The sequence below is a fragment of the Scomber scombrus genome, chromosome 20, assembly GCF_963691925.1.
Source record: "Scomber scombrus chromosome 20, fScoSco1.1, whole genome shotgun sequence".
In the NCBI taxonomy this organism is placed as follows: domain Eukaryota; kingdom Metazoa; phylum Chordata; class Actinopteri; order Scombriformes; family Scombridae; genus Scomber; species Scomber scombrus.
In genome coordinates this window covers 24,941,404-24,956,275 of record NC_084989.1, presented here as the reverse complement: position 1 = coordinate 24,956,275, position 14,872 = coordinate 24,941,404, and the positions used below count along the sequence as shown (strand labels likewise).

The 14,872-nt window shown below is 40.7% G+C and overlaps 1 protein-coding gene across 1 annotated transcript in view; it reads left to right on the top strand.

Annotated features, from left to right (window-relative positions):
• Window positions 1-14,872, top strand: part of LOC134002019 (NACHT, LRR and PYD domains-containing protein 3-like) — a 44,921-nt gene that overhangs the window by 27,468 nt on the left and 2,581 nt on the right. The window contains exons 10-12 of the mRNA XM_062441264.1: window positions 8,199-8,372; window positions 11,350-11,523; window positions 11,842-11,888. Coding sequence (XP_062297248.1) covers window positions 8,199-8,372; window positions 11,350-11,523; window positions 11,842-11,888 — 395 coding nt within the window. The remainder of the gene's footprint in view (window positions 1-8,198; window positions 8,373-11,349; window positions 11,524-11,841; window positions 11,889-14,872) is intronic.

Sequence of the window (14,872 nt, the reverse complement as noted above, 5' to 3'; positions counted from 1 at the left end):
ACTGAAGAATAATAATGAACCTGTGTGTGTGTCTTCATCAGGTGCTGCAGGTTACCAACATTTAAAGGTATTACACTCAACACTTCACATTACAGTTGATACTGTTTGATCCTCACTGTTCAGTCTGACTGTGTTTCAGTTAAACATTAACTCATATAAAACTATAAAAACAGGCTCCTTACACACAATCTGGTCTTTGATACTCAGGTTATTTATTAGGATTATAATTCATGTTTATTGAGGTCAAAGTTCATCAGTAACCGTTTTTTCAGTTATTTTATAACACAATGAAGTCAGTGATCACACAGTAACATATTTAACTGAGTTTACAGTAAATTTCTGTCTACTAGTTGCATTACTTTACAATAAATGAGTGTAACATGACAGTTGTGTGCTGTGACTTCAGATTACTGTAGTATAGCAGTATGTTGCTGTACACTTACTGTACTGCACTGTGACTTTACAATAAAATGCACAGCAGTGACTTTAATATGACAATGTGCTGCTGTAGAGTTTCTGTATTGAACTGTGATTTCACAGTGAAATGTCCACTGTGTTCTGTCATACAGCAGGATGCTGTTATATAGCTGGGTCAATGAGGTTTTTTGTGTCTATGTGGTTTAGTCAAATTTAAAGGGGTTAAAATGTGAAAATAAAGTAGTAGTATTAGTAGTAGTAGTAGTAGTAGTACTTTATTTGTCCCCCGTGGGGAAATTGGTTTGCAGCATTTCAAAAGAAAAAGAAACAACATGATAAAGACAGCTTAGGACATACAACATGAAACATTCCACTTCACGCCTTGCAGCATTATTAAAAACGATGGTTGCACCTGCTGCCCTGACCAGCTGGACAGTAAAGTGCACAATGAACAGTTAAGGTGACTAAACAGAACGTGCATTATTTGTTTAAGAGCTTTATGGCTTGTGGTACAAATGAGAACTTTGACCTATTTTTGGTGAATGGGTCGGACCGTAGCGTAGCGCAGATGGCAAAAGTTCAAAAGACGGAGCAAGTGGGTTCTTCTGGTCCCACAATACTGTTTTCCTTTCTCAGAGTTCTCTCCCTGTAAATGTGTTCAAAGGTAGGCAGCGTGATCCCGAGCAGTTAACTTGCCATTAATACAGTTTTTTTCTGACCAACTGTTTCTGTGCCTCAGTAGCGTTACCAAACCTGCAGATGATACAAAAGGTTACAACATTTTCAATAAAAGCACAGTAAAAAATTGTTATGCTCATTAAATGACAGCAATTTCTTTGGTGTTCACGTGATCAGTCCAAGTGTCTCATTTTAGCTTACGGTCAAGAATAACACCAAGGTACTTCCGCAACGGCTTCTATTGGCTCCCCTCTGATGAAAGTAGGTTGATGGTTTTGGTTTTGGGTCTTTCTAAAATATGTGGACATCTCCTTAGTTTGGGATGTGTTCAGTAGAAGATTGGACTTCTCACACCAGTTTAGAAAGAAGTCTAAAACTGGACCGTGTGCTTCCTCCTCATCATGTAAGAGGCTCAGCAATGCTGTGTCTGTAGTATTAAAAGCAGATGAAAAGTCAACAAATAAAATGTTAGCATGGGCCTTTGGTTTCTCAGGGTGAGTGTGCAGTGAGTGCAGTAATGTTAAGATTGCATCTTCGACCCCCCTGGAGGCCTGATAGGATCTATGAGGTGCTGTGTTTGTGAGATGATGTATTTCTTCACTAGACGCTAAAAGCACTTCATGAACAGTGATGTTAGTGCTATTGGTCAGAAGTCATTGGGTGTAATGGATCTGGAAACTTTAGGAACAGGTATAATTGTGGACATTTTCCAGAGGTCGGGAACTTTGCTTAATTTGAGAGATGATCTAAAAATGTTGGTCTGACTGGTGCAAGTGGTTCAGCGCAGTTCTTTAGGCCTGAGCTTTTCTGTGAGTTACATCCTTTGAAAAGGTGAAGGACCTCTGATTCCTTGATGGTGAAATGTGTTGGTAGGGGAGGAGAGGGCATCAGAGTAGCAGCCTCAGCACTGTTGTCACCTTCCAACCAACAGAAAAGGTTGTTGAGCTGGTTTGCCATCACCAGCTCCTCACTACCATGCAGGGTTGTTGCTGTAGATATTCCTCTGCCCTTGTGTGGAACATTTGTCATGGTTTTAATTCCTTGCCAAGCTTCTCTGGGGCTACCAGATGCCAAAATTGCCTCTATTTTTTATTTATATGTGTGCTTATCCATCTTTATCTTTCTTTTTATTTGTCTCTGCAAACGTATGAATAACTTCACACATTCTTTTTTTGTGGACCCAGCATCAAATTTCTGCTTTTAATCCATTTAGAGAGAATATATTAGAGGATTATGGCAAAAATGTCTAAGTGGTGTAACCATAAAAACTTTGTACCAAATAATTCAACTTGCTTAAAAACAGTAAATTGTCAATAAAACACCATATCAACTAGTTTGGCATGATCTTACATTATAACTTTATATTAAATAAAGGTAATGGAATACAATTGTTCTAAATATTACATTTACCCTGGTTACCATGGAGATCACAAACCATAAGCGCTGACTTTACGTTATCTGTGTAGTTTGCTGTTATTCTGGTTGGTTCAGTGTGTTGCTGATATGATTATTATTCTGACTTATTGCTGTAAAAATGTGCATCATGCTGCATTCAAGACAAGTGGGAACTTTTGAATAGTTAACAGTCCCTCACGCTGCAGTTATTTCTGTTGTTTTCTGGACAGAATTTATCCATTTGGTCTCAATTAACGAAACAATGAAACAATCTGATTTCAGTGAGTCCTCTTTAGTTTTAGGGCACAAGAATATGAGTATAACAGCCTCTATGTTACATATAAATAATGACTTTAATTAGAGTCCTTTACAGGAAACTTACAGACTCATTAAATGTGAATATTAGGTGTTATTTAAATAATGTTTAAATGTTGATAGAGGGGAAATGATGAAATGTTATATTGAAGGCTTGAGATGCAATAAATTCCATCACAGTTGTTGCATCTCAAATAATCTGCTGCTGTTTGTTGCATAAAGTCATTTTGTGCAGAGACTCTGTAGTCGCTCTCAGTCCTTCTGCCTGTCAGTGAATGTAAATCCTCCTCCATGCATCATGTGTGCTGCTCTTCACTTCACTGCAGCTTCATGACGCCATCTAGTGGACTGATAGTAGAAGTACAGCAGCTGATGGCAGCTTCCTCTGCCTCACACTGCTGTCTGGCTGCATTCACACTGATATATAACAGAGAATAACAGCCAATCACAGGAGGAGCAGCTGATATTTAGGATGTGACAGGAGAAATGATGTAAAGGATGATCTGTGTTTCCTCTCCAGATGAAGGTAGAAAGTGTGTGTGACTGATGTGGATGTGACTTCAGCAGCATGGATCAGAGTGAGGACAGAGAGGAGGGAGTCCCTCCCTCTAAAAGCTCTCTGTGTGGGGAACATGACAGCCAGACCAAAGCTCAGAGGTGAGATGAGGATCTCTAACTGTCCATCACTGTTCTCCACCATCATTATTCACACTCAAAGCTCTGTGTGTGTTGTGTAGAAGAACAAGGAGGCAGCACAGACCAGACTCTGCTGGACCTGGACCTCGACCTGGACCTGGACCTGGACCTGGACCTGGACCCAGCTGTGTGTCTATGAAGAGTGATCGGTCAAAGGGTGGCTTCATTTATTTTAAAGAACAACGTCCGGATGCAACAAGGTAAACTGTCACTAAATATTAAATGTAACTGACTCAGTTTGAAATGTTTTTATTGAAGGTTTTTATCAAACTTCTCTTTTCAGATTTGATCATAATTTATGAGAAAAACTGCAAAATCAAACATTTTTTTCAACACCGCTCCAAATATGATTTGATTGATTTTTGATTAAAAGTAAATAGTTCTCAGTATTAAAATCAGGTTATTGGACAATATGAGTTAAAACCTGAATCAGGATAAATAGTTCTCAGTTGAATTATTTGAGATTTGGATCATTTATTGATATTTCTGATCCATAATGATCCATAATGTTGGTAATTAGATCATTTCAGTTTGTTGCTGTTTTTATTAAAACTGTTCAACAGGTTTGAAAGAAGAATTCACTTCTCAAACTATCATTTCTATTGATTGATGATCATTTTATAGTGATGATGGACAGAGATCAGTGTGAATGTTGGAGTGGGTACGAGGGCCGGGGCCCCTCATCACTGTTTACAAGAAATGTCTTTAAAACATCAGGAAACTAAAGATGAAACTTCATTGGTTGTGTTTAATGATTGCATCATTATACTTTGATATTTATTAAATATGTTGCAGCCACTGGTTTCACCACCCAGCGAGCACGCTGACTGACCCAAAACAAACACACCCACAACCTTTTATTTACTATACTGTATTAAAATCAGCCTCCACCCAAAATGTGTCTCTGAGTATCACTCAGCTCCTGTAAGCTCATTAAAAGTTGGTAGTTTCCTTCTCAGAGACCAGCAGCTGTGGTCAGCTTGGGTTCTTGTCAGTTTCAGAGTACACTGTTAATATTAGTCTCTGACAGGATGAGCTAAAGGAAGCAGTGTGTTAACCACATCAAACAACTGCAGGAGAAGCAATAGTATCACTAACAGGCTGAAGGACTGTCAACAGAAATGTCTGCAGAACAGAGAATTATCCAGACAGCTGCTCATCATCACAGCATCTTTAATAAAGACCAAACAAACATTTTATTTACATTCATTCATTTGGCAGATGCTTTTATCCAAATGAGGTTCAATCCAAGACAGTAGATGAAGGAGAAGCCTTAGACAATAAGAACCCAACACTCATTTACCAGCAGCTGAGATTTAAGGGGTTCATGCATCTGTGTCCTCGGCTGAGTGTCAGCTTCACCCCTCCAGGTGCTGCACACTGCACTGAATACAGCTCTACTCATACAGTTAATCATGTTTAAGGTTAACAGTGAATTCATATAAAACTAGCAGGATACTACTGTGTTGTGTACAGTAGGTGTATTAAATCACTGACAGATTTAGTGTCAGTGTGTTCTGGGTGCTGAGCAGAATGTATCTTGTGTTTCTATCAGGAGGAAGCTGGACCAACCTGAACCCAGCTGTGTGTCTATGAGGAGCGATCGGTCTATGGATCTTCCTAATACCTTCAAAGATGGACGCCACTCTGATGATCACAGGTGAGGATTTCAAACAGATAAAAACATAATGATGTTTTCATCAGACTCTTATCAAGTCTCCTGTTTTTAAACCTTTATTGACTCAGACAAAGTTCTCTGAGCAGCGTTCACACTCACACAGTCAGACACATTGACACTGGGAGCTGCCCAGTACAACCAGTCTCATACAACCACACACTGGTTGTAGCTGCCTTCAGCAGTGTGCAGTGAGGGAGGGAGAGCTTCATGGAGGGTTGGTGAGAGCTGTTGGACTAGTAAAGCTTTACCACTACAGGGACTCATCTGATTCTCTGTTCACATCCAAATATCACTTGATGGACCTTTAGCTTGTGTTTGTCTCTGTGTGGACAGACATAATGTGAGCTCATTCTTCATGATTCCTCCACAGAGTGGACCAGGAGAGCTCAGAGGTTCCCAGTGGTCAGTCTGCCCAGCAGCATCAAACACACCTGGACTCCATATTTATGGTCTGTACATGTACAACAACTACTTTTACATCTATTGTGTTCACAATCATCTCCATGCTGCACTTTGTAGACCAGTGGATTGTCAGTGTGTCCAACATGGATCTGATGTTTGCTTCATGATGTTAGTTTGATTGTGTCATTCATATATTATTCTGTTCCAGCTGCTGGAGGAGAACATCGTCACTTTTGTGAAGAACGAGCTGAAGAAGATGCAGAAGGTTCTGAGTCCAGATTACCCAGAATGCTTAGAGAGTCAGAGTGAGGACGAGAAGGTGTTGAACTGTGAGGAGAAAGAGCAGAGGAGGAGAAGCAGAGACGCATTTCTGAAGATCACACTGCACTTCCTGAGGAGAATGAAGCAGGAGGATCTGGCTGACTGTCTGCAGAGCAGTAAGAGGATTTTAACAGATTTAACATGATGGAGAGGAAATGGAGGCAACATAGGAGAGGTTTATATTTCAAACTCTGCTGTTAATATGATGCATACATCTGCATCAGATCTATGAACTCTTCTGAGCTGAAAAGAAACTGTTTGTCCACAACTGATGAGCTGAATAGATTTCATAGTGAGGAAAATATAAACATCTGCAGTTTAATGTTTACATTCTACCAATTTACTGTAGAATCATCTGATTGATTTCATTTGTTGTTTGTTCATTCAGGAACTCCTGCTGGCAGGTGTCGACGTAATCTCAAGTCTAACCTGCAGAAAAAGTTCCAATGTGTGTTTGAGGGGATCGCTAAAGCAGGAAACCCAACCCTTCTGAATCAGATCTACACACCGCTCTACATCACAGAGGGAGGGACTGCAGAGGTCAATGCTGACCATGAGATCAGACAGATTGAAACAGCATCCAGGAAACCAGACAGACCAGAAACAACAATCAGACAAGAAGACATCTTTAAAGCCTCACCTGGAAGAGATGAACCAATCAGAACAGTGATGACAAAGGGAGTGGCTGGCATTGGGAAAACAGTCTTAACACAGAAGTTCACTCTGGACTGGGCTGAAGACAAAGCCAACCAGGACATACACTTCACATTTCCATTCACTTTCAGAGAGCTGAATGTGCTGAAAGAGAAAAAGTACAGCTTGGTGGAACTTGTTCATCACTTCTTTACTGAAACCAAAGAAGCAGGAATCTGCAGGTTTGAAGAGTTCCAGGTTGTGTTCATCTTTGACGGTCTGGATGAGTGTCGACTTCCTCTGGACTTCCTCAACAATAAGAACCTGACTGATGTTACAGAGTCCACCTCAGTGGATGTGCTGCTGACAAACCTCATCAGGGGGAAACTGCTTCCCTCTGCTCGCCTCTGGATAACCACACGACCTGCAGCAGCCAATCAGATCCCTCCTTGGTGTGTTGACATGGTGACAGAGGTCAGAGGGTTCACTGACCCACAGAAGGAGGAGTACTTCAGGAAGAGATTCAGAGATGAGGAGCAGGCCAGCACCATCATCTCCCACATCAAGACATCACGAAGCCTCCACATCATGTGCCACATCCCAGTCTTCTGCTGGATCACTGCTACAGTTCTGCAGGATATGTTGAAAAGCAGAGAGGGAGGAGAGCTGCCCAAGACCCTGACTGAGATGTACATCCACTTCCTGGTGCTTCAGGCCAAACTGAAGAATGTCAAATATGATGGAAGAGCCGAGACAGATCCACACTGGAGTCCAGAGAGCAGGAAGATGATTGAGTCTTTGGGAAAACTGGCTTTTGAGCAGCTGCAGAAAGGCAACCTGATCTTCTATGAATCAGACCTGACAGAGTGTGGCATCGATATCACAGCAGCCTCAGTGTGCTCAGGAGTGTTCACACAGGTCTTTAAAGAGGAGAGAGGGCTGTACCAGGACAAGGTGTTCTGCTTCGTCCATCTGAGTGTCCAGGAGTTTCTGGCTGCTCTTCATGTCCATCTGACATTCATCAAGTCTGGAGTCAATCTGCTGGAAGAACAACAAACAACATCCCAAAAGTCTGAAACTAAACAAGAATCTGCAGAGACATGTTTCTACCAGAGTGCTGTGGACGAGGCCTTAAAGAGTCCAAATGGACACCTGGACTTGTTCCTCCGCTTCCTCCTGGGTCTTTCACTGCAGACCAATCAGACTCTCCTACGAGGTCTGCTGACACATACAGGAAGTAGCTCACAGACCAATCAGGAAACAGTCGAGTACATCAAAAAGAAGATCAGTGAGAATCTGTCTGCAGAGAGAAGCATCAATCTGTTCCACTGTCTGAATGAACTGAATGATCGTTCTCTAGTGGAGGAGATCCAACAGTACCTGAGATCAGGAAGTCTCTCCACAGATAAACTGTCTCCTGCTCAGTGGTCAGCTCTGATCTTCATCTTACTGTCATCAGAAAAAGATCTGGACGTGTTTGACCTGAAGAAATACTCTGCTTCAGAGGAGGCTCTTCTGAGGCTGCTGCCAGTGGTCAAAGCCTCCAACAAAGCTCTGTAAGTACACAGATAGTTTGATTTATTCATTATTACTTAAATATTCTGCTGTCTTTAAAATTAGTAACTTCTTGCTTGTTTACTGTTTCTTTATATTTCCTTTCCAGGCTGAGTAACTGTAACCTCTCAGAGAGAAGCTGTGCAGCTCTGTCCTCAGTTCTCAGCTCCCAGTCCTCTAGTCTGAGAGATCTGGACCTGAGTAACAACAACCTGCAGGATTCAGGAGTGAAGCAGCTTTCTGCTGGACTGGAGAGTCCACACTGTACACTGAAGACTCTCAGGTCAGGATTCATCAACCTGTTTAGTTTAGAATACACGTATAATTAAAGTAAATAATCACATGTTCTTGTTTTCTTCATCTGTCAACCAAAAGGTGAAATAAATAATCAAATGAAGCAGTTTCTGACCAAAAAGGTGAAGGCTGAAGCATTTGCTCATAACACCGACCCTTTTTACATGAGTCTTTAGAGTAGATCCCAATGTAGATAACAAACACAAAACATTTATAACCTGTTCAGCTGATGAACATTTCAAATCTGACTTACTTCAGAGGATAAACATTAAACCTGTGTAGGATTGTCTCTGCTGATGTGATTTGTCAAACCAGTTTTTTCTAAACTTCAGCAGCAGAGAATTACTTTCTATGCAGATTTTTTATTGTTTTCTTTTGTTTTTGTTGTTGAATTATTAAACACCACTGATGATTTCACAGATTTGGCTAACATGTCATTGTACCGGTCTGTAAATTGAACAGTCATGTGATAATTATAATTGCCTTATGTCCTACTTTTACACCTTCAGTAACACAGTGATGCTTTTAAAAAGGCGTCCAACCATCACAGTGATTTTTGGCCAACCAGTGGTTCCACTCGATGAATCTGAGCTTCATCTTCAGAGCTGTGGGTGTTCGGTTCCCTCTGGAGCCGTATCTGTTCTCCTTATAAGTACGCCAGGCTGTCTCAGTGTGTATGAGACGCTGTCTGTAGATGCTCAAAGTGTCTCTGATGGTTGACTTGATAATGGATGTAAACAACCTGCCAATGTTTTGATTTTGAGCCTCAACATGACTAAAAAAGAATTTAAGTGAACCAGATAAAGTAGAACATCCTTAAGAATACTGCACCTATAATAATGAGTTCTTTACTTATTCTTATTTTACAGTGTCAAGAATCAAATCAGACTGATTTTATATTATTCTCAATGATTTCATACAACTCAGATAAAATGCTCCAATGTGTTTAGTAGCATTTACTTTTAGCATCATTAGGCTACCGTAGCTGCTCCTCCTACTTCAGGCTTTCAGTGTAGAGACCTGAGGTCAACCTGCTCCTCTCCTCATCTCCTACTGCTGACTGTGAGAAGCTGTTAGTTCACTAACTAGAACAACAAGGTTAATGATCCACACGCTGACGTTACATCATTGACGTGTAAATAAGTGATGTTTGTTTGTGTGTAGGTGTGCAGCATTGTGTCTTTCCTGGTATGATGCCACACACACTTTCTAGCTTTATGTAGAGTGAAGTTCTCCCACACTGTACAAGATTTGGGTCTGATCGTTTTCTCCTCCTCTGCCGATACCGGCTCCGCTCAGCTCCGTCTGAGACATAGTGACGCATTAATCAGACAATGAATCCATAATGATATTCGTTGCAAAAACTTTTAATAATCCATTTTTATCCATTTGATCGATTCATTGTTGCAGCCCTAGATCATTCATATAGTATTTGTTCCTGTTTTTAATTAATTTCTTTATTATTGTGTTGAAATATAAAAAGTGACATTAAACTCGTTGAGTGGTGTGAAGCAGTGTTGTTTTCGTCAACGATGACGATGACGAAATCATTTCGTTGACGCCACTTTTTTCATGACGATAACGAGACGGTGACGAGATAAACATAGCTCTCCGATGACGAAAACATGACGAGACGTGTGTGAGTTTTCGTTGACGAGACGAGAATGGACGAAAATGTTAGTGGGTGATCTGTCAGACGTTTAAAATGCATGACATTTCTCCTTATTGTGTGTGTCAATTAAAACCTAAAAAGTATCTGCTGCTGCCTACAGTCTATCCTTGTTTGGTCACGCCCACCACCTGGCGTGCAGCGCACAACGTGCTCAACATGTCACACTGTTGTTATTCATCAGACAATGGACCATGATGGCGGCGGCAGTTTCAACACGGGCTCGGTGGTCGCAAACGTAGAGACAACATATGAGTGTATTTTAAATATAACCCAGCAGATAATAAAACAGAGTGTATTGTGAAGGAAGACGGTGACAAATGTGGCCACAAAGTAGGCGGAAAAAATACGACCAACCTTAAGCGGCACCTTAAGGCTCGCCACAAAGATATTTTTTATATATTTTTAATACACAATCCTTAGATCAGAAATGTGCCGTTGGGTGGATACCTTATATGTCTAAAACCATTCCTTTATTATTGTTATTATTTGTGAAAATAGCAGATCTGCAAGCTTACAATGTGTTGAACTTATAGATCTGCTGCTATTTTCACAACGTATGTATGACACTGCCCAACAGCAATCTCCAATACTTATTGACCTAAATTAATTTGTTAAAAGACTACACTTATTTTTTCTTTTTCTTTTGTGACTAAAACTAGACTAAAACCCTTTTGAGTTTTCGTCGACTAAAACTGGACTAAAACTAATAATCATTTTAGTCCAAAAGACTAAGACTAAATCTAAGATGGTTGTCAAAAACAACACTGGTGTGAAGACATTATTATCAGGCCTCAATAAGCAGGCAAGAAATGAGACTTTGAAAATGTTCAATGAGTAACTTGATTGTTGATGATGAAGTTGTATTTCTCTGTAATTCACATGGATCCTCCAGCAGCAGTTTCAGGCTAAAGAGCAGACTAGTCTGTCTGGTGGAGACTTTGATGAACCTCTGTGAATCACATTTTATATCAGGAGGCTCATTGATTTTGTGGAGTTTAAAAAAGTCTGAAAAGTTGACACAGCACTGTGATAAAAGTGCGTCTTTATTCTTCCTTTTGGTAAAAGCTTCACTCTTCATAAACACATTAGAATGTTTTGAACATTTGGATCACAATGACGAGGTAAAAACATGCTGCTGAATCTTCCCATCTGGCTGGATGCTCAACTTTCTGGAGCTCCCTGATTCACTTCATCTTTTAGTGAGTTAGTTTGGAGACAGTTTGTTGTTGTATGTGACTGCACACAGCAGTACTCTCACACTGTGTGACATGTGTGTTGTTTTGTGTGTTTGCAGCCTGTCAGGATGTCTGATCACAGAGGAAGGCTGTGCTTCTCTGGCCTCAGCTCTGAACTCCAACCCCTCCCATCTGAGAGAGCTGGATCTGAGCTACAATCATCCAGGAGACTCAGGAGAGAAGCTTCTGTCTGCTGGACTGGAGGATCCACACTGGAGACTGGACACTCTCAGGTATGGACAGACAATGTGTGATAGAGGAGGAAGAGCTGGAAACATTTTCTCTGTCAGAGCTGATCACAGATCTCAACTGAATCTTTGACTTTTTCTTCTTTCTAACTGAAGTTTCCTGTAAATGTTGAAAGTTAAACCTGATTAGATTCAATCAGGGTTTCAGAAGGATTGGGATAGTGGATTCAGATTGGATCAAAGTGTATGAAAGCCCAACCCCACATTACAACAGAATAATAAAACAGTAGACTAGAGCCATGTAACGTCCATGTTAGCATGCTGAAAGAGAACGTGCTGCTCTGACCCCCCTCCTCCTTTCAGCCTGCAGCCTGCTGGAGTCCGATGGTTGACACCAGGTCTGAGGAAGTGTAAGTCTGCTTTTATTTTTATTTTTTATTTTATTGTGAAAAAAACAAGAATTAAAAACAGAAAAAACAAAACAAACAGAGACAAGAAGCATAAAGTCAACATTCAGACTAAAAACCAGAACAACAAAAACACCACAAAAAATAAAAGAACTCAACAAATAAAAAGTCATAAAACATTAAATATCTGTGTGTGTGTTACTGTGTATGTGTGTGTGTATTTGTGTGTGTGGAGTGCTCCATTGCGCCCCCTAACTTCTTGGGGACAGTATAGCAACCGCTTCTTCACACACACATTATTCCATATATGGTAGGGAACCGCCCACTTCAAGTCCCCATTAAGAAGGCTTTTATTAGCGAATACATTTTCAGTGTATAACATAGCAAGCCATTCGGTGGATAATGAGCACGGTAAAAAGTAATATTAAAAAATAAATAAAAGCAGAATAAATTGGCGAATGACTTTAAAAAACAAAAGTACAGCCAACAGACTGAAATACTAGAACTCAGACAAAACGACGAACCACTATTTTTCAGTGACTTCCTTTGCCATGCTTTTAATTTGAAACTGCGCAGGAAGTGTTCTTTACATTACCGTAGCTTGCCTTTGGTGTCTGTGCCGACATAGCGGACGGTAATGAGGTGCTTAATGTGCAGTAGAAGTGTACTGGAAGTGTTGGTAAGTCTGTAAAATACACTAAATGAAAACCATACGACATTTATGCATTGTGAAGAAACATTTGTCACGTGGCTTTCTCACGAGCTAATAAGCATTACTAGCATACTTCCACGTGTTAGCTTTCCAGCAGCAGTTGCAGTCAGTCATGCACTTGAACTGCTGAGGCGCTTTTCCAGTTAAACAAATATAACAAGTATACACATGTACAGCTAATGTAGTTTTCAATAATACACTCGACGTTCATGTAAAGTTGGAAAAAACCAAAAAGTGTCACAAAATATCCACAGAATTGGATGATTGAAACTACATTGGCTGGACATGTGTAGACACGCAGCTACTTGACATGTTACAGTTACACCGGGTCAGGAGAGTTCATGTCAGATGCTCTGTGTTGTGTTTAAGTGTCTGTCAGAATGAGAGCTCTTCAATTATTATTATTATTTAGCTTTAGAAGTATCTGTGTGTGTGTGTGTGTGTGTGTGTGTGTTACAGTGTGTGTGTGTGTGTCTGTCTGTGTGTGTGTGTGTGTGTGTGTGTTACAGTGTGTGTTACAATGTGTGTGTGTGTTACAGTGTGTGTGTATTTGTGTGTGTCTGTCTGTGTGTGTATTTGTGTGTGTCTGTCTCTGTGTGTCTATCTCTGTGTGTGTGTGTGTTATAGTGTGTGTGTGTCTGTCTCTGTGTGTGTGTGTTATAGTGTGTTTATCTGTGTGTGTCTGTTTCTTTCTGTGTTTGTGTGTGTGTGTTACAGTGTGTGTGTGTGTGTGTCTGTGTGTGTGTGTGTATCTGTGTGTTACAGTGTGTGTATCTGTGTGTATGTGTTACAGTGTGTGTGTGTATCTGTGTGTGTGTGTGTGTGTATATTTGTGTCTGTGTTACAGTGTGTGTATCTGTGTGTATGTGTTACAGTGTGTGTGTGTGTATTTGTGTGTGTGTATATTTGTGTGTGTGTTACTGTGTGTGTGTGTGTGTGTATCTGTATGTGTTACTGTGTGTGTGTGTGTGTTATAGTGTGTGTGTTTATCTGTGTGTACGTGTTACAGTGTGTGTGTATCTGTGTTTGTGTGTGTATTTGTGTGTGTGTGTGTATCTGTTTGTGTGTGTATTTGTGTGTCTGTGTGTGTATTTGTGTATGTGTTACAGTGTGTTTGTGTGTATCTTTATGTGTTATAGTGTGTGTATCTGTGTGTGTGTGTGTATTTGTGTATGTGTTACAGTGTGTGTGTGTATCTGTGTATGTGTTACAGTGTGTGTGTGTGTGTGTTTGTGTATCTGTGTGTGTGTTACAGTGTGTGTGTGTGTGTATCTGTATGTGTTACAGTGCGTGTGTGTATTTGTGTATGTGTTACAGCATGTTTGTTACTGTGTGTGTGTTACAGTGTGTGTGTTTTTGTGTATCTGTGTATGTGTTACAGTGTGTGTGTGTATCTGTGTGTGTGTGTGCGCGAGTCCTACTGAGGATGAAGATGATGTCATCATAGATCAATAACCTGATTTGAGTCGCGTCGGCCATCTTGGACAGTTATGTTCGGCTGCTCCGCTCGGAACAAACACTTTATTCAGTCGACCCGCTTTCTACATCTGACCACGAAACCTGAACCAACAAGTAGCAGCGTAACATATTTCTGCTCTACAACCGTACATACTATCATTTAAACACAAGTAACCTTTAGTCATTATTATTATTAATGAAATCAAACAGAACTACCACATCAGCTCTTCCTCTTTTGTCTTCTTCTTCCTGGTGTTTGAGGTAGAAGCCGAAAGAAGCTTTTTCTGTTTGAGTTGTTTCTGTTGTCCTCAAGTCAAGGAAGGAAGGGAGGAAGAAGGAAGGAAAGGAGGAAGGAAAGAAGGAAGGAAGGAAAGAAGGAGGGAAGGAAGATAGGAAGAAGGGAGGAAAGAAGGAGGGAGGGAGGGAGGAAGGAAAAGAAAGGCAGAGGAAAGAAAGGGAGGAAGGTAGGAGGGAAGGAAGGTAGGAAGAAGGGAGGAAGGAAAGAAGGACAGAGGAAAGAAGGAGGGAAGGAAGGTAGGAAGAAGGGAGGAAAGGAAGGTAGGAAGAAGGGAGGAAAGAAGAAGGAGGGAGGGAGGAAGGAAAGAAGGAAGGTAGGAAGAAGGGAGGAAAGAAGAAGGAGGGAGGGAGGAAGGAAAGGAAGAGTGAAGGTTAAACACAGACTACTAAATGTTCACAAACTGCTGATTCAGAATTAATGCTGCATCTCTGTGAGAAGAGTTATTTGTGTGTTTCCTCCTGAATGAAACACATCTATCCAACCTGTAACAGTAGTTTGTCCAAGTGGTGTTGCCGTACA